Below are 22,581 nucleotides of genomic sequence, written 5' to 3'. Positions count from 1 at the left end.
GCAATGTTGTGTGACTACCTTCCTCACCTTCTTTCCTCAATGAAATCTGAAATTCTGAGGATATGTAACTTGAATAGCTGTATCATTTTCTTGGCAGAGAGATGGTGTCTGTCATGGTGGCAACCTGATAACGTGGCAGTAGTATGCCTGAGTGTTCAGATGGAGTAGGGGTGGGTGGGGAGGTGGACTTGAAAATACTAATATTTTAATATATTTTAAGTGATTTCATTTTTTTTACTTACCAGAAGTGTGTTTCTCAGTTTATGCTCTGCCTTGAAAAATCAGTAGTTAAAACACCTAGGGTGCACCCGTTTGTCTGTTCACTTTGGGATTTTAATAAGGTCTGTCCCCATAGGGAGGATAGAGATCAAGACTCCTACAGGCAGAGAAAATATGAACACAGATGGACGTATTCACTGAACGATGATGTGTTTACTGAAGAAAAAGAACCTTCTACACGGTCAGTGGTGAAAAATTACCTTTTGGAAGAAGAAAGCTCCTATAGCACTAAAGACAGCAAAAGCCTGTCTGCTGCTGAAAGGAGCAAGGATCATCTGCCAAAGCAGGAGAATTATGCCACACGTGAAGCTCCTGCTCCCTCAAAGAGCCTGGCAGAAGAGCAGAGCTCGTCTCTTTTGTCTACGCGCTACTCAGTGAATGCTCAAACTGGGTCAGCTCAGGTTTCAGCTTCTCTCCCTAGAAGTTACCAGAAAACCGATACCTCCAGGTTAACATCCGTGGTTACACCAAGACCTTTTGGTGTCCACTCAAGAGGAATCTCCTCTCTTCCACGGTCACTCACGGTAAAATTCTCTTTAGTTCCTGAAGTTTATAAACGTTTGGTGTCTCGTATAGCTGGGTGAACAGTAGAGCTTAAATGTTCTTTTTGTTTGATGAAGGCTGCATTAATACAGCAAGTGATTCTGTCATGTAAGATTTTTGTGTTTCTATATTTAAAGGCATTTGTAGAAATGTCTAATTTTTTTTTTGTAGAATCATCTTTATCATCTTTAATGCCTCCTTATTACAAAAGGAGAAGAATAAAATTTTAAATTAAAATTAAATTTTACATTAAAAATGAAAAAAAAATCTGTCTCTGAAGAGAGAAAACCTGTCTTTGATGTAACTGTTTGAAGCTAATTTAACATAATTGTTAAAGACAAATTTTCAGGTGATATAAATTTCTTCTGCTTTGCTGAGCTTGAAATTAAAGCTTTACTCCAGCCTAGAATTTGCCTGCTCAGTAAAGCACTGAAACACAGAAATTGTTTTTTCCATAATTACATAGATTTTCGTAGCTTTTTCGTAAATCCCTATCTGGCTCAAGTTTTTAAAGGAGAAGCATGCAAATTTTTCTAAGCAGATCATTTTAACAAATTTATCTTAATGAGTCTATACTATATATTCTGCAAGTATTTTAAGGAAAAAGTCTTGCTGCTTTTTTTTTTAGTGGGTAATTAGTAATGGGTACAGTGACTAGAAGCTGCATGAAAGGGAGGAGTACTTTGTTAAATATTTAAGCTGCTGAAAGATAAAGGATTTTTTTAAAGCACATATTTACCAAACTTTTATTTTTGTCCTAGATGGATGATACCCAGAAATACAATGGAGAAGTGGAAAAAGCTAAAAGAACTCAAACTTTAACTAGCAGTTCATTTTCACTCCCAGACTCTTCATACTCTCTCTCTATCAGTGTACTTGTAAGTAGAGGTGAGGAGAATGAGGAGGAAAAAGGTATTAAGACAACACCTACTCCTAATTTGACATTACCTGTAAAACCCCAAGACCAAGATGCCAGAGGCAGTATTCTGAAACAAGAATATTGCTCTCCTCCTGATTCTGTTTCACTTGCATCTTCTGCAGAAAATGTGAGTCTGCCAGAGCATGAGGATTCAAAATCCTTGGTAAGTGTGGAAGTCATAACTGCTTAGTGTAACTGCATGCTGCAGCAGAGTCAACAAATAAATAAATAAATAAATAAATAATCCCATGCAAGACCTCATAGACGTATTCCTTAGTGGTAAGAAATCAACTTGAAGAACTCCTATTGTGTTTGATTTAATTCTGGGGAAAGAGAGCATTAGGAAAGAATGTATATATGGATCTTTGAGTCCTCTCTCTTTCTCTCTCTCTCTCTCTCTCGTGCTTTTATTTAGAAATCAAATTCAAAGTAGATACTGTAAATATTTAATTTGGTGTTTCTTCTGGTATTCTCCCAATCAGCACTTTGTGTGTACAATCAGGAATGTCAATTAGATGAATGTTCTGAGCTGCTGTAGCATTCATTTGCACTTTTAAATTGCTGGTGGAAAATAAAGATCAGTTTTTCAAATGTCAACCTTATACATTAATATCACAATATCCTTTTTTCCATTAGTTGTGGCTTAAGCCTTTTTGGGTTTTGTAATTATGTACTTGAAGTTATTCTACTTTGTATTCATACTAATGAATTTAAAAAGAAATTACCATCTTCTTGTGTATGTGCTTATCCAGAAGCTGTTTTTTGAGTGTTTTTTCAGCACCTTGGAAAAATACATCAAGTGCTATTTCTTTCAATTTATTTCATGTTTCACATGTAAAAAATGAGTAGCAATAGCTTTAACTGCCACCACCTTTCTGCAATATGTAATGACGTGGTTTATACTCCTTGACAAGTTAAAAGGTGAATACTTTGCATTCCTGACACTGCTGTACAAGTTAGTTGTCAGTAGCTTGAGTGAAGACAATAAAAAAAATCTTTGGATGCTGATAAATGAAATCACTTCACACACCATCTTTTTTATGTATTCAGTAATTTTGATTCATTCTTCTTCCTAATCACCTGTGAAAAAGTAACACATTTCAGTTTAATACTGCTTATAACTCCTTAGCTATTGCAATGAAATTATTATAACTTTTTGAAACTGTGATCATTGTATAAGCAAAGAAATTATGATCCTTTTTCTGTATTGTAGCAAAAACAGGCAGAGAAGCTGCTATTCTAATTAGTGAAATTAGATTAGATATAGGTCCTTTGTTTCCCTTCAGGTGAGCCAAATGAGAGCAAAGAATACTAGATTCTATTTTTCTCTAATTGGTCACCAAGTTATAAACTGTCCTGCTTGTAAATGAGGAAAGTGTTTAAATAATAAAAAATATCACTTGTGTGGTCCATCAAACAAACTATAATTTAAAGAATGCAAGTTCTATTTGATATGTTTGTAAATCATCAGAGCTGACCAATTGATAGTTCACTAGTCATCACAGTAATAACACCAGATTTGTACAGTACTAAATGTTTTGGAGACTACACTGAGCTTCGTAATTTAGACAGGTACAAAATTGCATTACTCCTCTCACTAGGTAGGTTTAAAAAATAATTGGTTTGGGATGGTGGAAATAAAAAATACTGATGATTGTGATTTCCAGGAACACAAGCAAATTCAGAAGCTTTCTATGTATGTGCTAACCTATTAGTAGAATAACTTTTAAAGTACTGTTACTCACCTAAGGAGGTGGGATGAATAGAAAAAAGTCTGTTTCAGTGTGGAAAATATTTCAACTAAGGATCTGTTTTAGTTTCTACCATGGGCTGTGACTGGGAGAGTTTCATCAGGAACATGTCCTTGTAACACAGGGAGAAATAAAGGGATGCTCCCTTGCAATACTGTTGTCCTCTTGGCCCAATGCCTGGGTACTGCTAAAGACTCCTCTGGCTGCTTCCTGCCCTGAGAAGCCAGCTACCTACTTCTACTTGTAAAGCAGCTCATTGTGTTCTTTGACCAGGATAGGAGTTCTGGGGAATTGGCTTACATACCTGAATTTGTAAATATTTGCAGTTAGGGAAAATGAATCCCACCCTTCAGAGCACTGGTTTGCTGGGGAGCTAAAATGTAGATGTATGTTTAGTGCACATATAAGCATGCAGGGTTTCCTCCATGCAACATTACTGGAATATATCTATTTCAAGTGTTTGACAGAAGTCTCTTATTTTTTCCTTTTATAACAGTATCAATTCCATTATAATGAAGTGAATAACATGCATTTGAGTATTTTAATTGTTTTTTAATGAGTTCACATTAGAATGTTAATGTGTGCACCACATGTTTATAATATATTGTGAGATTGAAAGCAGGTGTTCCAAAATGCATTCCAAGTCAAATATTTCTGTAGTTTAAAACGTAAATGTTGGGTTTCATTCTGATTTTGAAAGCCTTCTAGAATGGAAAATCTAGATTCTAGCTAATTTTGGGATTGTTTTTATCTAAGGCCTCCATTACAAAATACATAGGAAACTAGTAGTATTTCCACAAAACAGAAAACGTGATTGTTCACCCAAGAAAACCTAGTTGCAGCATTGAGCCTGCAAAGGAAACTGATGATGACTTTTGTAGTATGTGGAAGAAAAAGTAAGATTGAATTAGTTATTTGTTTTGTTGTTGCTGTTTTTCTTCATGTTCCTTTTTGAATGATGTTTGGTCAGGAGGCACTGGATTTTACAAATTCACAAGGCTGTCCATGATGACCCATTTAGGGTTTGTTTCCTCAAACACCTTACATCTTGTAGCATCACTTCATGAAATATTTAAATTAGAAAAAATGCATGGCTAAGTATGTTATATGTATAGCCAAAATATAAAAGTACACTGAAAACACGCCTTTGAATATAAAACAAACTAGTTAGTTAACAAAGTTCAATGCTGCTTCCTTTGTTGGTGATGCTAATAATAGATGATTACAGTGCACATTGTGAGTAGCCTTGCTTATTTAGTGGATAAACTTTCCCTCATTTAGATTCCCGTGATACCAGATACTGTAGTGTCATGTTTTATTTTTCAGGAACAGTACAGTGAATTGAGAATCAATGTAAACCAGAGACCTGGCCACAGTCGCAACTTCGGGTTTACAACAAATTGGACTTCATCAGGGGCCTTTGTACAAACAGTCGAAGAAGGTAAATGTGCATTTAAGTGTACAAACTTTTGTTCTTGTATCTAGTTTGCAGAGGCTTCTAAAGTAAGATATTTACCATAAAGGTTATTGGGAATATTAAAAATAATAATAATAATCAGGTAGACAACTGAAAAAATAATATTTTGTTTACTATTGTATTTCTGTGAATTATAATCTCTTTAAATGGATTTAATTCGGAAATACTAAAAAGCATTTTCCTAATCAAGAATGTTCCTATGACTACTGAAAAACTATAAATATGATTAGTCAAGGGTTTATCAACTCTCGTACAGGACAATAGTAAAGCGTACATGCAGATTTTTGACATCGAGGTTGTTCCCTTCACCTTATTTTAAAGGAGTTCATGTGTTTATAAAACATGAATTCAAACTTTGTTAGACATTCATATTTTTACTTTGATTTTACCTTTCTTAGTCTCTTGTATTTTTGGAGACAGTTAATATTTTTAGGCAATTGCAATTTCTTAGTTGATTACCAGTGCGTTTTTTTCAGATGTGTTAATATTTCAACACAAAAACTATTGCTTTTCCTCAATAAAGCATATATAAGCATTTCTAAGCTTTAATAGTCTCCTGCAGAGAACAAGCTCAGTTTTCTTGAGTAAAAAACAAAAACTAAAAGTGCAAAATCAATAAGTAAATCGCATGTAGTACCTATTCTCTGAACAGTGATCCCTCACATTGTCAGAAATACTTGATTATATTTAATATGATATATATTGTCCCCTTTCTTACATCAAATATGAGTTTATTTTGAGAAAAGAGTAATAACTGGAAATTCCTCTTTTAGTTAGCCCTTCATTAGTCTTTCCAGAGAGGAAAATATACCATTTAACTGTACTTACGTGGCAGCCTTGATTTTTGTTTTAAAGTCAATTTATAGCTCTCTTCATTGTAGCTGAGTACTTTTCATAACTAGATTATGACCATTAATAATTAGTTTGTGTGAAGAATAACTTAATTTACTTAATCTGTTGCTAGGCTTCTGGTTTAACTTTGTTACTGGGGGGCAAAGGACTGTCTTTCTGCACTGCCAGCTGTAAATGAGAAACCTGGGGATACCGGGTGTTTCTAATTGTCGTTCACAAAGTTCCAAATGAACTCTGTGCCTTGGATCTGTAGGCAAGAAAGTCATTGCCTTGTAGCTGTTACCTGGGTTATGCTGTATTACCATTCTCACAATGAAGGATGCAAAGAATAAAGACAAAATGACGAGGTTTTGGTGGCTTATATATTGGTATTCTTATTTCTAGCACGTTTAACATCTTTTTCAGTAATTGACTTGTGTCCTTATGTGATAGCTATAGGTTCCTTTAAAGGAATGAAAGATGAAGGAGATAGACAGCTCATTGAAGAGTTAGATATGCCTTCAGCTGAGGGCTACTGAATGTTGTTTTCTATTTTTAAAAATAAGATATAGGACAATTCAGACTGGAAGGGGTCCTTGGGACGTAGAGCAATCCACTGCTCAAAGAAGTGTCAGAACTGAATTCATACCAGAGCTCAAGGCCTTACGTAGTTGGTTTTGAGACCAAGGATGGAGACTACACAGCTTCTCTGTGCCATCTACTCTAATGTATTTCTCCTCTTGGAGAAACTTCTTCCTATATATCCGTGTCAGAACATTCCATGTCTCCATTTATAACCACTGTACTGTGTTCACCTGCCATATGTTGCCCCATTTGCAATTGATTTTTGAGATTGCATTGATGTAGGAATATACAGGTGTGTGACTGAACACTCACAGGCATGTAAGATGAAGTAAATTTGTTCCACTTCCTACATGTTTTAATTATTTTCTAAAAGTACAAGTGGGTATTTGCTGTAGTAACAACAGGTGAGGGTAGGTTAGAGAGAAATAAATGTGGATGGAAAATGAGTGAGAAATATTATTTTGCATTTGTCGGTTTTCTTTTGTTTGTTTGGTCTCCTTTTGAGAGGGCTAAGAAAAAATCCTCTACCTTCAGTGAAATTTATGTAAAACAGCCATACTGTGTTTTTTCTTTTTTTTTTTCTTTTTTTATATTTTTAAATGTAATTTAAGCTAAATCCTCTATACCCATGACAAGAAATTATCATTAAGTTCTATGCTTTTGGAGGACTTCAAGGAAGATGTTTGGCACCATACAGCTCTAGGAACCTGAACAGCCAGCTAATCTCTGCAGACTTCTCTAAGGTTGAATTAGAGCAAAATCCCAGTCAATATAGGTGGTTTAGTTTGCACTCCTGAGAAGCCCTTTCATTCACAGACTGCAAAGGCAGCGTAGGAAGGCTAGCCAGCAAAGTTACATGACAAAAATTGTGCAGTGTAATTTTTCCTGAACGTGTTAAGTACATTTGCAATTTGGAGACCACTGCTGTTTGTTCAAATCTGAATGGTTGTGATGTGGTCTGCATATATTTTTCTGGTGATATGGGAAGAACTATGCCATCTTAAAATTCCTTCCTTTCCTAAAACGTGAGTTGGTAACCTAGAGGTATTTCTTTGAGCTGAATGTCATCCCAACTGAATTATTTGAGTAAAATGACCACCGCTTGGTTCCTAGTGCTCATCTTGTCACAACACAAAACAGTTCCAGTGTCTCTGAGTCTGTAGCATTCTCTGTACAATGAGTATAAAGTTCCATGTATGTGTTCAAACTATATGGTACAAAAAATCTTACTGTCACATCAGACACTTACAAACGTTTATAAAATGTTGCAAGTAGTGACTTCAATATTAGTAACTTTGATAGTGTTGTTGATGGTACATTCGATTTGACTTTCAAATCTATTAATTCTTTGACATCTTCCTAGCTCTAAGGAGGTGCTTTTTTTTTTTTTTTTCAGTTTAACTGTTGCCCATGCTTTCTTCCTCCAAATGAAAACTCATGTATTTTTGTTGTTGTTTGTTTGTTTCTTCTTTTTAACATTACTTAAAAGTATTTAGTGTGTTTTAAAAGTTTTGCTGGTAACTTCTAATGGAATATCAGTCCATATTTTAGGAATGCAGAAAAACAGAATATGAATCTGTGCTCTTCCAACATGGTAGTGTCATTTTTTTGTGAACGCGAAGGATCACTGCTTGGTATAATATAGGAAGCATAGCTCTTCTTTGTTTCTTAATTTACTGGCATTCCAGGAAATTTAAGAACTATCCGAATCCTTAGATCCGGACTTGTAACAGCATTGTTCTAGTGAATCAGAAGGTTAGAATGAAGCATATGATGTCTAAATTCTTCTGTCATGTTTGTCCACATCTGTTTACGATAATGAAATATAACATTGTCCTTGGTATATTTTAAAAAAGATGTGTGCATTTCTCGACTTAATCTGGAAAACGTTTCTGTTGTGTAATTCAGATTTGTTTGATGTTATTAACATAAGGATTTATTTTTGCAATCTTTAGAAAAAAGAAAGTGAAAATGTGGTTGTTCTGCTAAGGGAATTACTCTTAATGGAAGAACAATTCAGATATAATTCATAAAATTATATGTAAGGAAGTTTGAGCTTCTCAACTCATCCATTTTCTGAATTAAAAAAGTGTGTGGGGAGGAGGGGCCACTCACTAGTCCTAGTCCTGTAGGCACTCTGTCCTTAGGCTGCTTAGATCACCAGCCAGCACATAGTAATAAGTGAAAAAGAGTATAAAGTGCAGCCTGTCTTGCAAAATATCATTAAAATCCAAAGTCCAAATGGCAATAAAATTTACTCTTAATTGATTTGTAGGCACTGGTAAAATAAATACAATTCAGAGAACTCTAACAGGACAGCACCTAGCAATACCTTGAGTGAGACCAATTGCCACTCAACTCAGAGCTATAAAATATTGTTAGCAAAACAACATAACAGCATATTCTTATCAATAGAGCCCATAAAATGTAAATAAGAATGAGGAAGTCATCTTATACTGGAATTAACTAAATGGAGTATATCTTTGGGCAAATAGGAGGATTACCCAAACATTGTCTGAACTTCAGCTAATTGTTGGCTACAGACACTGTGGTGCTGCCTGTCTCTTTCAGAAAGGCAGAAGAGGGCTAACCAGAGCCTGTTTATTAAATGTGGATGCTTGCAAACCCCAAAGACTAACGTTTGTCATTTTTATGTTTCGAAGTTCAATGCTACTCTAATATTAACTGATTTTACTGACCTTATATTCACAGTACTGTCATTTTTTTTCAAGACTTTCTGAATATCCACTAATAAGCATTTCTATGTATGAATTGTTACTTTATTCCCTCAGTAACAGCTGTGGTTAAAAATAAATAACTGTTAAAAGATATTTTTTTTTCCTTCTGTTTTCTGCAGGTAGCCCTGCAAAATTTTCTCAGCTGCATGTAGATGATGAGATCATTGCTATCAACGGCACAAAGGTTTCACATATGGACTATAGTCAGTGGGAAGAAGCCATCAACAGAGCACTAGAAACTGGAAACCTGGTCATGGATGTTAGACGATATGGAAAGAATGGTGAGTTGTTTCATAGGGCAGATACAGTATGCTCTGTAAGGCAAATAAGCTTCCTCTCTGCTGTACCTGACAGCTGAGAGTCCTTATTACCCTTACAGAAGTAACATGTATCTGAGCTAAGTAGTTTGCTAATGTCTGTTGCATTTTAACACAGCTTGGCTTTTTTAACTCCTTGTGCATTAGAAATGTTGTGGTAAGCAAGTCTACTAAACATTGAACTTACCTCTGTCTGGTGCTCTGGCCTGCTTTTAACAGAACACACAGCTGAATGAACAAATAAAATGTACAACCAACACACAAGGAAATATAAAATGTTCATTTCTTGCCATACCACAAAAACAAAGAGGGGCTAGTCTCTAGAAGATAGTCAAGTTTGGAGCCTCTGTCCCTGAAACAGCAGCAGCTCCTTTCTTCAGTAAAGGAGAATCTTGCCTGTTTACCTTCATGAAGGGTTTTTGCTGGTGTATGAGCTTGTGGCTGATATAACTCTTCTCTACTATGATTTTAAACATTTACCCAAATATTGTGATGCTGTAATCTCAACAGAATGGTAGTACCTATTCTAGCTAGTGAGGATTTCCATCCCAGCTGAAGGCCTTGTTCAGTCTCTGGGCTTGCCATGGGTCTGATCAGGATACCCTTTCAAAATCATGAAATAACTTTTACAGAATTGGGAGAGTGATCAGTGACTTATTTGAGAGTATAATGACAAAACGTTATTTTAGTGGGATACTGGGTAGAAAAATTTAACGGCAAATGGGAAAAAAAAAAAAGGAATATAATTGATTGGGGAAGAGACACAAAACAAATCATGATTTCTACAGGACCTAGCAAAAATGAAAAGTGAAAATCTATTGGAGAGTTCATTGAATAAACTGTAGGGAATTGGGGATGGGGAGAATCATGGAGGCTGAGCGAGGATTTTGATTTTTTCTTCCCCTCATAATTTTTTTTCTAGTTCAGACTACCCCTCCTTTTTTTTTTTTTTTTTTTATTGTTGCCCTATGTGTTTCCTGAGTATCTTGGATGTGAAAATGACACTTCCCTGAATAGTGTGTGATTGAAATATTACCTTGTGTGAGTAAAGTTGAAAGAATTCTTGATCGTTACTAATGCTGATGAAATAGTTTTCAATTAATACTAATTACTCTTTAATGTTGAGCTGCTATAGTCCGTGTTAGCAAAATACCTGGCAAACTTGTGGCTTCTGACTAACACTTGTATTTTTGGGGAAGGCGGTCTGCTCGTAAAAGCCCCTTATCCTGTCTCCACAAATTCTACCTGATTTGCGTCTCTCCATCTTTGTTCTTTATGTGTCTCTTGTGTTATTTTAATGTGTTTTCGCTAAGTGTTGTTCTGTTCTTTGACGTTACTGTCTACGTTAATTTCTTGATCTCCACATACCAAAAGACTGGGGCAAAGACCAGCCTTCCCTGCCACATGTAAGGCATAAAATCCTCAATCTCACCAGTATGGGTACCAACATTATAGGTACATCTGAAAATAAATGGATTGATGCAACTTCCGGAGAAAGTGTTTCAAATGTTTCAGCCATATCATCAAAAAGAGAATTCTCCAGCAGTCTTCAGAGTTCTGTGAGTATGTTTTTGAACAGTTGTGGGATGTTGGGGAGGAGAAGTGAAAATTGATTGCCTTGATAAGGGGAAGGATGGAGAGGAAGAAAAAATCTTTTTCTTATCTTGCATTGCTTATTTTTAGGAACATAAAGGTTACTGCAAATATGGAGATATAACTAGGTAGTACGATATATACGGTGCTCTAAAGACTATGAAAAATATTAAAATATTTAAAGACTGTGCATTAGCTGAGATGTGTACATTGCTTATTCTTTAGAAAAGCATATAACCTCCATCATTAGTGTAAATGAATGTTACAGTCCAAAGCAACAGCAGTTATGTTCTTTCAAATTTCCTGCAAATATCTCCCAACCTGCCTGCCCAGGAGCTGAAATAGGAAGGTCTTGTCTCCTGGCATTTTCTTGCAAACTAATGTTTTTTACTTCAGCTACCAATTCACAGCCTGTTACTGATCCCCACAAATGCCTCCAGTCATTTTATCATATAATATACTCAAGAAGTTTTAGTTAGTTTTCATATCCTCCTGTGGAATTTCTAATATTTTGAAATCAAATGTTTCATGATACACAGTTCCTATCAGGGAGAAGTTTAATTGGATCAACTTCCACAAGTCTAATGAATTTGAGTCCTGTATCTCTTATTTTTTAGGGTACGGAAACAAAGTTGATAAATGGAATGCAAGGAGACCTTGGATCTAATGAACAAAGAGGTAAACTACCATTGCTTTTCATCTTCTAATTGTATGGGTTTGGAACAAGCACAGATACTAAACCTGTAATTATTTCAAGCTTTATATAGTGGGCTAAGTGAGACCTTAATGAACTAAAAACTAGACAGGTATCACAGAGATCTAATTGCATCCAAACTGGGTGTAGTTTGCTTCCTTGATGTGCTAAACAGTTGGAGAACTGACAACAAAGCAGTGACAAATCCCCTGTCTCAGCATTAGTGGTTGTAAACTTAATGTAGAGTAGGGATGAAAGAGAAAGAGGAGGTGCGGAATTTGTTATAATTGCTACTGAATTGTGTGGAGACTGGATCAGTATGAGTATCAGTTTATTTCACTGCCCAAGAAAAAAATGTAGAGAGTATCCATTTTCTTTTCTGTTTTAGTTGTGACGTTTAGGGAGGAAGCTGTGGTTGTTTTTTTGTTACTACTTTTAGTTGTGTTCCTGACAAATTGATATTGATTGTTCTGGTATGAACAATAATTATTTATGATGCTATGAACAATTATTATCTTACTTGATGACAGTGAGAGAAACCAGGTATTTACACTTCCAAATGGAACAGTAAGCCTTAAATGGGAGCTCTGTATTTCATTTTATCTTGCATGTGCCTGGTGATATACAAAAGTATCCCCCAAGAGATAAGTAGTCCTCTGGAGATGCCTTTCTGATGACGTTAAATGGTGATTAGACTCCTTAGCCTAATTTGGCATCTCAGTCAAGGTGGCTGAGATTAGACAGGAAGAATCTGAGTCCGAGTGTGATGCTTGTACTGTTAAAGTTGAACAGTGTCAGTGATAAAATTAAATACTAATCAGTATATGATGTAACCTACTAAAAACTGTATTTATTACTATGAAACATTAGGTTTTCCTTTATTTCAGTGGCTTTTTTTTTTTTTTGTGACATGTCTGTAGACTGGAGGTGTAACAAACTTTTGTTATCCAGTGGTGATAGTCATTTGAAAGAAAAACAAAACAGCACCTCATTGACTTGTCTGTATTCTTTGTATCTTTCAAATAGCATCTGAACCAATTTCTTTGAAAAACTTAAAAAGACGGTCACAATTTTTTGAACAAGGTAAACCAAAGAGCTAACATTTCATGTACTTCCATGAAATTGTTCCTGTTGCACACTCTTCTTAACAAGTCTGGTGCTGGGTACTCTGCCTCTTCAGCATTGTTTGCTGCAGTTATGACAAAGCAACATAATTCATTTCCCTTCTTTCCCCAGGGTCATCAGGTTATTCTTACAATTCATGGGTCTACCTTTGTGGTAATGGGTCTTTGTGTGTTCTATCTATAGCTATTTAAATCTTTTGTATTGTTCATATTCCTTTTTTTTTTTTTTTTTTTTTTTTTTCTCCACTGGATAGGAGTAAGAGGGATAGCACTTGCTGTTCAGGTTTACTGCTACCTACAAAACAAAATAATGTTGAACATTCCAGTAGAAGCTTATTGCAGAGTTCAAACAGCTGTTAAATTCAGAGTAAAGCATTTTATTATTTTGAATTGCAGCTCTCTATACATTCTAAATCAATGGAAAACAGTAGTGGCTGGTCTTCTACTATGTGGTGAAGTCACTAGATCCTGAGAAGACCAATACAAATTTTGAATTGAATCTGCTAGCTTTTAAAGGCAAAAATAAATAAATAAATGAGGCTCTGGTTTTGTAGGTTGCTTTTTGGTGTTCTGCATGTCACAACTTGCATACTTCCACTAATGTATGTCTAATGCTGTCTTTAGACTATATATGCCTTGCTGTTTTGCTGTAGCCTGAAAGAGTGAAATTGTGGCCTGCTGGAAGTCCAGTGTGAATTTGGCCAGTGATTTGAGCGGAGCCAAGACTTATGCCCCTGGTTGTGTGCCCTGTTATTTTTTGAGAAGTGATACGTGAAGTGCCACAGCATATATCTGTGTTTGTGGTTCTGTTTGCTTACTGTATCTGTTATAAGGTGGTATTTTTTTTGATGGCTTCCCCTCTGCTTTTTTTTTTTTTTTTTTTTTTTTTTTTTTTTTTTTTTTTTTTTTTTTTTTAAGGCTGGCTGTGAAATTTGGTTTCGTTTTGATGAATTTTTGCTTGAGGGGGAAGAGAAGGGTGAATTTCTAGAGTGTACACTCAGTGTACTTTTGGTCTTTTTTAACTTTTGGAATTTTGACATTACAAAGTTATAGAAGAATTTTCTTTTTTAAATCTGTGCAGGCCAGCATAAGCTTACAGGTGTGAGAAAAGAGAGGAGCAAAAATAGCTACAGCTTATGTCTGCCTTTAATCTCTCCTGGTGCAACTGCACAGGAGATCAATTCTATTTGTCCTGTTGTTACTGCGGCTGTTCTGGTCTGATAATGAAGACAAAATTGTGAATATGTAGGGTTTATTTTTTAATCATTGTTTTGGCACAAGCTGTGATCAGGCATGATAGCCTCAGAGAGCATAAAGTTTGTGGTAAATGGTGACAAGCTCACCAAATTAAAGTATGCTTTGCAGAGTAGGAAAGGGAAAGCAGTTGCAAAGGTAAAAAGCACAGTTTTGTGATGTAGAAGTTGCTTATTGCTCTTAGTTCATGCCAAGGTTATTAGGCGAGTAGCTGCCGTACACCAGAGCAACATTCTGAGCATCTGGCATGCTGAACAGTTGGTTTTCACAATAACAATAGGAAAACTGCAGCAAGAAGCTTCTGTTTTGCCACAGTGGGAGAGGTACTGCCATTTCAAACAATTGCTGATAGCACCTGTAAGCATGTAAAGCTTTTAAAGAGTTGCACACGTTAGTTGAAAGCACCTAATAAATTCTGACCTCAAGTAAGTGAAGTAGGGTCAAATGCTACAAGCATGGCTTACTAAGGAAGTAAAAATTTAGTCTGAAGTTCAGACTTTCCACACTTGAGGAAGTCTTAAAGTAGTGAGCAAGTCTTAAGGTAGTTAGTATGCTTCTAATAATTTTCTTTTTTGTTTGTTTGTTTTGTTTTGCCTTCTACTTGCAAATCCCACAGGTGGCCCGGAGCCTGCACTGCCTGATGTAAGTACTGTTTACAGATAACTAATGAGCTGTATAATACTTGTCTTTTCAAGAAGCCCACAGCTTTCCATTGCTTTTTTACACTGCCTTAAAATTCCAATCAAATCAGAGTGCTCTAAGACTTTTTTAATGTCTAAGAGAATGGTTACTTACTGTCCCTTTGAAGAAGTTGATTTAGGTTCTTGTCATTCTAAAGCTATAGCATTTGTAATGGCTTTTATTTCTCTTTTAAAATGTAGCATTGATTATGTGTAGGATGATAACATTCATTCATTTCCATGCTGTATTAGCTCCCAGTCCCATCCATTACTGCTTCAAATCGTCGGGTTTGGGATCAAGAGGAAGAACGAAAAAGACAGGAAAAATGGCAAAAGGAGCAGGATCGTTTACTGCAGGTATAGTTAATCTTCATGATCATAGGATTAACTGTTAACTATTAGGGAAGAAAACATTTCTTGATTTCTGTAACTCTTCTTACTGATTGCTGAAGAGGACTTTTAGATACATTTGCTGGGCTGTACAATAGCTGACACTAGCAATTATTAGCAAAAAAGAGGTAAATGCATTAGTGAGCTTCATGAAATCAAAGCCAGACTTGTATATTTGCTACAGCCAGAAGTGCTCAGTCATCAGAAGGCTGGTTTGCTCTTACCAGGAAAAAAAAAAAAAGTTACAAGCAAAGACCACTTAGGTCATCACTTTTGAATATGATTTTTTTTTGGTAAGAAGACTGTCTCTAGAATGAGTTTCTTGATAACCAGGTGACAGAGATGTCATTTACTCTGTACAAGCAGTGTTAATAAAATCTAGGCATTCAGCAGTAAATCTCAATGACAAAGCAAAACTTAATTGCTCTGTGTTGTTTTTTTCTTAATGTTTTGGCTTTTATTATTCCTTTTTAACTTGCAAACTCTATGAGGCAGGAGAGTTGTGCCCTTCTAAACATATTTGTGGTCTCTGTTACAGTTGGGTGTACAATTTGACATGTGGAGAGATGGCTTTGAAAAATGTAAAACTTGTCTTCCCTTTTTTGAGACCAATCTGATCCCTCTGCCTTTGCTTTTATTTTCCCTTTTCCTTTTTTTGCCACCTGAAAAACTAAATTTGTCTTGAGTCATAATGTTATTCCTCTTCCCAATGATCCCAATAACAACTGTTGTTTAAATAACAGAGAAAGGAACATAAGTCAGTTTTTGTTTATTTCCAGGTGAGAGGGAGAGAGAGAGAAAGAAAGAGAGAGGGAGAAGAGAAAAAAACAACAACAACAAAACAAAAAACCTAAAACCTTAGAAGGAAAACATTTAATGTTACATATTTTGTTTTTCCCAGGACTGAGGGAGTGACAGACAAAACCACCAAAATATTTATTGAGTACCTTAAGTAATGTCTTAAAACACTGCTTTGATTTCATACTAAATCTAGTCATAGGACAAAATTTGAGGTCCAAAAATTGTCTTTTGTTAGAATAAGCTTCCAAAAGACCAAATGTTCTTGCTGAAACCAAATTACTGCCTCATATTTAACTTAGTAATGACTTTATCATATTACTGTGTCCAGTTCCAAGTTAACTATGAGTACTGTCTTCCAATAAATACTTCAGATAGCTGGTATTTTTTCAGTTTGGAACTGAACTGTAAAGAAAGGGAATGTAATGGATGTGAGGTCAGTTGTTAGGTTAGCATACGAGAAGCCTGGCTTCTCTGAAATCAATGACTGAACTCCTTTTGATTGTATTTGAGAGGATATCATTCACTTTCGGCACACCTGACGTAAATCAAGCATGTTTTTACCACTCTAGTCTTTTACAAAATACATTAAATTAGAGTAGTACATCTTAATGCAAGTAAACCAAGTTTCTTATTTATGTGTATCACTTCAATCTAACCTAACAGGAGAAATACAAACGAGAACAAGAAAAACTGAGGGAAGAATGGCTGCGAGCTAAGCAAGAAGCTGAAAGAGAGAACTCCAAGTATTTGGATGAGGTAAACTATGAATATGGCTTCACTTCTGACTGATAAGCTTTATGGTTTCATAGGTTTGTTTGTTTCTATTAGAAACACATAAACGGGCAAGTAGTTATTTTATGTCACTTATCTTGGTTTGGAAAAGAAATGGTCCTAAAATAAAACTATTGTCTATAACTTGGTAGAAAGAGGTTGCAAAGATGGAAAGGAAAGAGGAAATACGGTGTTCTGAGACCTGTTGAATTCGACTTTTTTTCATCGTGGATTGGTTAGATAACTAACGCAAGAGAGGTTGGCATAATGTTATAGAATGTAGGAACTATTGTGATGAGAATGAAATGGTCACATTTATTGTATAATAATTACCTCCTAATTTTACCTTTGAAATTCTGCTTCAATGCTTCTTTAGGTAAGTTTGTAATATTCTGGCTTGTTAATAGCACCTAGTTTGTTCCATCTCTGGAAAATGTACATATCAAATCATATTCAATTTTGCTATCATATATTTTAAAACTTTGAGTGTGTGTAGTTTCTATAGCTGCCTACTATTGTGTCTGTTGTTTTTGAGAAGATGTACGGGTTTTTTGTTGAGCATGGAAGGTGTGAGATCTCTATTGCTACATGAGTGCAACTTCCAGCATCTCAGCTGGATCACTTGTGTTTATATGGTCATGAACATGAAGACTCTAAAATCTTAGGACATCAAATTGAAGAAAATTCTTTGAGCTGTTAAAGAACTTCGCTGTATGAGAGTGTAAAAAACAATTTTTTTTAATTATAAGAAATATGAATGGACCAGTCCTTAATTTGAAGAGAACAAATACTCTTTGCCATTAAAACTTATTTTGACCACGGAAAGATCTTTTTTTGTGTTTGAGATAAAAGTTTTAGAGTGGTAAGTCTGAGGCTTGACTTTCAAATGGCACTAGAATGTAGGAGGATGAAATTTCCTCCACGTGATGATTCATGTGAAATACACTGGTCTGATAGCCACTTATGATGGCTCTCTTAGGTGGGTCTTGGAAGTCAAAACACTGTGGAGAAATGTTGGATGTCACAAAGAGCTTGTTTCCGGTGGGGATTTAAGTGGAAATGGAGTGGCATGAAATGTAAGAGATGCTTTAGAAGGCCGAATGCTTCATATACTTGTGGACAAGCTGCCCATTGTGCTTCCTAAGACTGCTGTGTGGAATGAAGCTTTTGAATTAGGAGAATATGCTAGCAGACACACACACACACCAAAAGTATATGCCGCCTGTGTTTTGCATTCAGAGTTGTAGGGATGCTTTTTACAACAGTCTTCCCTCATGGAATAAATAACCTAATTCAGCTACCTGTTTAAAAACAAAACAAAACCAACCAACCAGAAAAAACAAATAAACACCAGAGCTCTCCCCCCTAAAAACATTTATTTTCTTTGCTACAGGAGCAGACCGTTCTAACCTTAAACACGCTCTCTGTCTCTGCACGGGCTCCATCTGTGTCCAGCTGGGGGGCAAGCCCCGAAGCAAGTACTCCTGAGGAGCCAGAAGGAGATGTAGGAAATGAGCTGGCAGCACACTTGCTGGGCAAGGAAGAAGAGAGGAGACATCAGAAGGAATGGAGTGTCCAGGAAGAAGCAGCACTGCGTTTTGAGCAAGAAAGGGAACTTGAAGAGCTAGAGCTTGAAAGACAACGTAAAGAGAGGGAGAAGCAGTATGCTGAGGAGCAGAGGCGGCGGGCGGAGATGGAGGAGCAGAGGCGGCGGGCAGAAAAGCCAAAGGAGGTGTTGGTGGAGACATCTCAGTACCAAAGGTTTGTACTTGTGATGAGATGAACACTCCCTTCTTCATAAAAATTCAAATATCTTTCTAAAGGGAGCGTATATCCTGAATATATAAGTGCATTCATGTAGGATTCATATTGCAGATTAATCAGTGCAAGATGTTGCATAATAGTCTCAGCCTGCTAACACCTTGTATATGTAGTTTGTCAGGGAAACAGTAAAAATATCCATGGTTCTGCCATCGTTCACACATTCTGTAAGCATAATCAGATAGGTACCTGTGACTGAGTTGCCATAATTTGAGCCCCACTGCTTCTCAGTCCATTTTGTTGCAAACCAATTATTTACCTCGTGCAGACTAGTCTTCTTCTGTGTTCCAAAAGTCTAGAAATAATTGCATTTTCATTTTCACATTTCAGCTGAAGAAAGATATTTAGAAGCTGATGGGTGATAACTTAAAATTCTGCAGCCTGGCTGGCAGTGCTCATTGATATAAATATCTTATTACACAGAGTATCCTGCTGAGGCTGAATAAAATGTTCTTTCTTTCTGAATGTAGAAGAATCAGGTGTGAGATGAAATTTTCTTCCATGAATCAAGTGCTCTATTAACCTACTTCTGCTCGTTTTTAAATAGGATGTACATATACAGTAATTTTAGCCAAATCAGAGATGACCTAAAACACTTACTGTGAACTCTTGTGTAAGAACCCTTGTGTAAGAATGTAAAGTAAGAGTCACTGGCCCAAAGTACAGGTCTTTCAAAAGAAATACCAGGTTAATTCTTTTCCAACAAGTGCATGACTGATTTTCCAGACTCGTCTATCATTGTAGCTTGACAATATGACAATAAAATTTAATTGTGCTAGTGTGCTAATTTATCAATGAGGGGCATTGTGCTATATGAGTTAACAAATACTGTCTTAGTCATCAAAGCCTGTTAGAAATACCCATAGTGGATATTTCTATCCTTGAGCATGATAAAGTTTCTTCCATTAATTTCTACATCAGATTGCTTAAAAAAAAAAGTTTACAAGTGCATGTTCTTGTCCAGAAGTTCTCCAACAATTCTACAGGCATCATGGGAAATTAATCTGTTCAAAAGATTAGAATAGTAACTTTTTCTTGTTTCTTGTGCACTTAGTTACAACTCAAGGCAGTAAGCTAACTTTGCTCTTTCTCTCTGTTTTTTTCTTTGTTCTAGTGTTATCTTCAGTAATTTCTGCTTATACATGATATCAAGTTAAATCTTAAGAGAAGAAAATATGATTATGAAATTGCATATATTTGCAGGGAAGGCTGTGAGATCTGGAGTTACTTCAGTTCACAGAGAATTATTGCTTCAGATCCCTGCTGAGCAAAGCAGAGGCACAGTTGTTACAATGGCTAAACAGGTTCTTGGCAGCTGAACCAGGGTTTCTCTGTAGTTTTAGCTTTCCCCAGTTGCAAGGTAATAGGACATTGTTCAGTAACTTATTAGGCTGCTGTAATATCTGCATATCTAAATATCTGATATATGCTTTAGTCTCAGGGGATACAATTGCTTGAGGTTGCTGCAAAAGGATGTGTTTTGCTAAACAAGGATGTTGTTTAGTAAAGTTCAAACTGGAATTTAAAGTAGCTATTGTTAAATGTTTGTTTTACAATGATATCCCAAGATTTGGCTTGAAATCTGAAATGCTCTATAAACACATATGAAGGCACAATATTTACTAAAAAGAGCTGGATTAGCTCAGCTGATGGCAGAGTGCTAAGGCTGGGGACAGGCAACTGGAAGAGCTTTGTTTGTAGAAGTTAGTGAGTGTTTCTCTCTATGGATTACAGATGGCACCCATGAAATTTCTACAATATGCATCTAACTTCTGGAGAACTCCTGTGTTTTGACAAAGCTATCTCCTGGCTTTGTAATGGATGAGATCACTGTTGTATATTGGTCTTTGTAATTTTTCCAGTGTCTTAGAAAGTCTTAGTCTTTTTTATTCTCTCTCATGTATTTGTTTGACCAACTTCTGAAATTACTTTTTTTTCTGTATGCATATTTACTGCTTGTTCAATTTCTAGATTTTTTTTGTGTGTTTACTACCTTTTTTTTTTTTTTTATTTTTGTTGCCTCTAGACATCATGAGCATTATGAAGGATCTAAAACAATAGAGGACCGACCTGGCCACCCTTTTATTGAGAGGTAAGAAGAAATTGAATCAGTAGATAGGTTGAAACATCTTCAGCAATTACTGTCAGCTATTTAGGCATGTTGAAGTTTAGAATCCTTGTCACTTACAAAAAGTAATTTCAGGCTGTTTTTCTAACAACGTTTATTTTGGGCTTCTTTTTTACATTGTTTTGGACTGATAAAATTAAACCTTTTTAGATCTCTGTGTATGTATGGTTTTGTTTTTTTCTCAAGGATCTGCTTTGAATATTTTTGGCAGGAAATAGAGTTCTATTTTTTTCTCTGTATATAAAGGTAATCTTTTATTTTTTTTTTAATAGGCATTATGAATGTTATGAAACTTCCAAAACCATTGAGGAGCATCCTGGTCAGTCATTGTCTGACAGGTATGTGATACTGGATTTTGGTATATATGGTAATATTACTGTTTCTGTGTCAGAAAGTCTTGAAACTTCCAATTAGCTTCAGCCAGCTAAGCGTATACCATGCATCACTGCTGTGTTTTGCAGGTTTTTTTATGTCTTGTTTTTGTATTGAGAAAACAAGTAGCCAAACTTTTGGCAAATTATATGCTGTGCTGTAAACAACAGTTAGTCAGTCAGTAGGATTTTACTGGGAGAAGCAGAACTATAAGGAAGTAAATATGTGGGTGGTACTAGACTTATCTGGCTGGAAAACAATCCTGTGGTTGTGTCACAGTGTGCTGTACAAACTAAGGTGCAGTCATCTCAACGAAGATTGTGAAATTTAAGAGAGCAAACAGGGAGGGAAGTGACAGCAGCAGCGTATTTATCAGGAAGATAGTAATGTGCCACCTGTTAAGTTATACTCTCTTACCTTAGCAACTTTGCATTTTGTTTTGCTTGTTGGTTAGCTTGGGGGATTTTTGTTGTTGTATGTGGGTTTTTCTTTTTTCAATAGAATGTACTAGCTGGTACAAATCCACTGGACTTTTTAAATAGTGTCCTTTTTAGTTATTGGGCTGTGGTTTAAACAAAAAAAAAAGGCAAAGAAAAAAAAAGCTGAGCATTTGTATCCAGATATAAATCCAGAGCCTTTGTATTAAGCCTTTGTCTTAGATAGCATCTCACAGTAATGAAAGATTTCTGCTGTGTATTTAGTCAGGTCTTAAAATTGAGTGAGCATGCCTTTGTATCTTAAGAGGAACCCCAACATTCACAGGGAACAACTATAATAAATGAGTTATCTGGAAGATCTAAATCTAACTTCAGAAGGTACCTGCACTAGGTAGTTACCTCTTGCATACATGTATGAAGAGAACACTCAAGTGCTTAAAAGCATCTCAGACCAGGTTGACCCACTTTTTGGAGCTCCTGTTCAATATGATCAAATGTGCAATTGTTGCATATTCTTAAGGAATAAAATAGGGCAAATATATAGGGCAATATAGGGCAAATAATCAGAACGTGGGGGAGCAAGAAGTTTGTAATTGGTTTATGCATCCTGTATCTGTACACAAAGGACAAAACTCCCTCAGCACATTTTTATGCATCCAGTGTTACACTCATAGACATACTGTTGTAACAGCTTTGATTTGTGTCCCAGGAAAATACTTCTGTCCCTTTCTGAAGCATTTTAAAATAAGAAACTGGCTCTTATTACTTGAGACTAATAATACAGCACAGAGGTATGGCTGAAGCTCCTGCTATGTAGTGTCAGTAACACAGGTTTTTGCTGTTTGCCTTCCTGTATAGTGAATGGCATTTCTTGGCCAAAACTGATTAAAAAAATATGCTGCTGGGTATAATCAGTGAATAATAAATTTCCTATGAATAGTCTGCATGCAGTGTTTGAGAAGGTATTTAGCTTGGTGATGTTACTGGAGTATGTTTCAAGTTACTTATGAATCTAAATCATTTATAAACCTGCTTTGAAAGTTACTGCTCCTTGATTGTACTTTTTTCTGTAAACT

General features: G+C 35.9%; 1 protein-coding gene across 2 annotated transcripts in view; it reads left to right on the top strand.

Moving 5' to 3' along the window:
* The window catches only part of LMO7 (LIM domain 7), a 129,059-nt gene that overhangs the window by 97,204 nt on the left and 9,274 nt on the right, over window positions 1–22,581 (top strand). Inside the window, exons 12-25 of one of the 2 annotated variants that reach the window (XM_032198957.1) lie at window positions 356–803; window positions 1,584–1,904; window positions 4,819–4,933; window positions 9,243–9,404; window positions 10,896–10,999; window positions 11,651–11,711; window positions 12,754–12,810; window positions 12,964–13,005; window positions 14,722–14,747; window positions 15,038–15,142; window positions 16,640–16,732; window positions 18,141–18,508; window positions 20,595–20,660; window positions 20,969–21,034. In XM_032198957.1, coding sequence (XP_032054848.1) covers window positions 356–803; window positions 1,584–1,904; window positions 4,819–4,933; window positions 9,243–9,404; window positions 10,896–10,999; window positions 11,651–11,711; window positions 12,754–12,810; window positions 12,964–13,005; window positions 14,722–14,747; window positions 15,038–15,142; window positions 16,640–16,732; window positions 18,141–18,508; window positions 20,595–20,660; window positions 20,969–21,034 — 2,034 coding nt within the window. Of the gene's footprint in view, window positions 1–355; window positions 804–1,583; window positions 1,905–4,818; window positions 4,934–9,242; window positions 9,405–10,814; window positions 11,000–11,650; window positions 11,712–12,753; window positions 12,811–12,963; window positions 13,006–14,721; window positions 14,748–15,037; window positions 15,143–16,639; window positions 16,733–18,140; window positions 18,509–20,594; window positions 20,661–20,968; window positions 21,035–22,581 lie in introns of both variants that reach the window. The other variant, XM_032198950.1, reaches the window with a different exon arrangement.

This window comes from Aythya fuligula, chromosome 1 (assembly GCF_009819795.1).
Source record: "Aythya fuligula isolate bAytFul2 chromosome 1, bAytFul2.pri, whole genome shotgun sequence".
In the NCBI taxonomy this organism is placed as follows: domain Eukaryota; kingdom Metazoa; phylum Chordata; class Aves; order Anseriformes; family Anatidae; genus Aythya; species Aythya fuligula.
The sequence above is the reverse complement of the archived record's forward strand: the minus strand, read 5'-3'. Positions and strand labels throughout refer to the sequence as shown.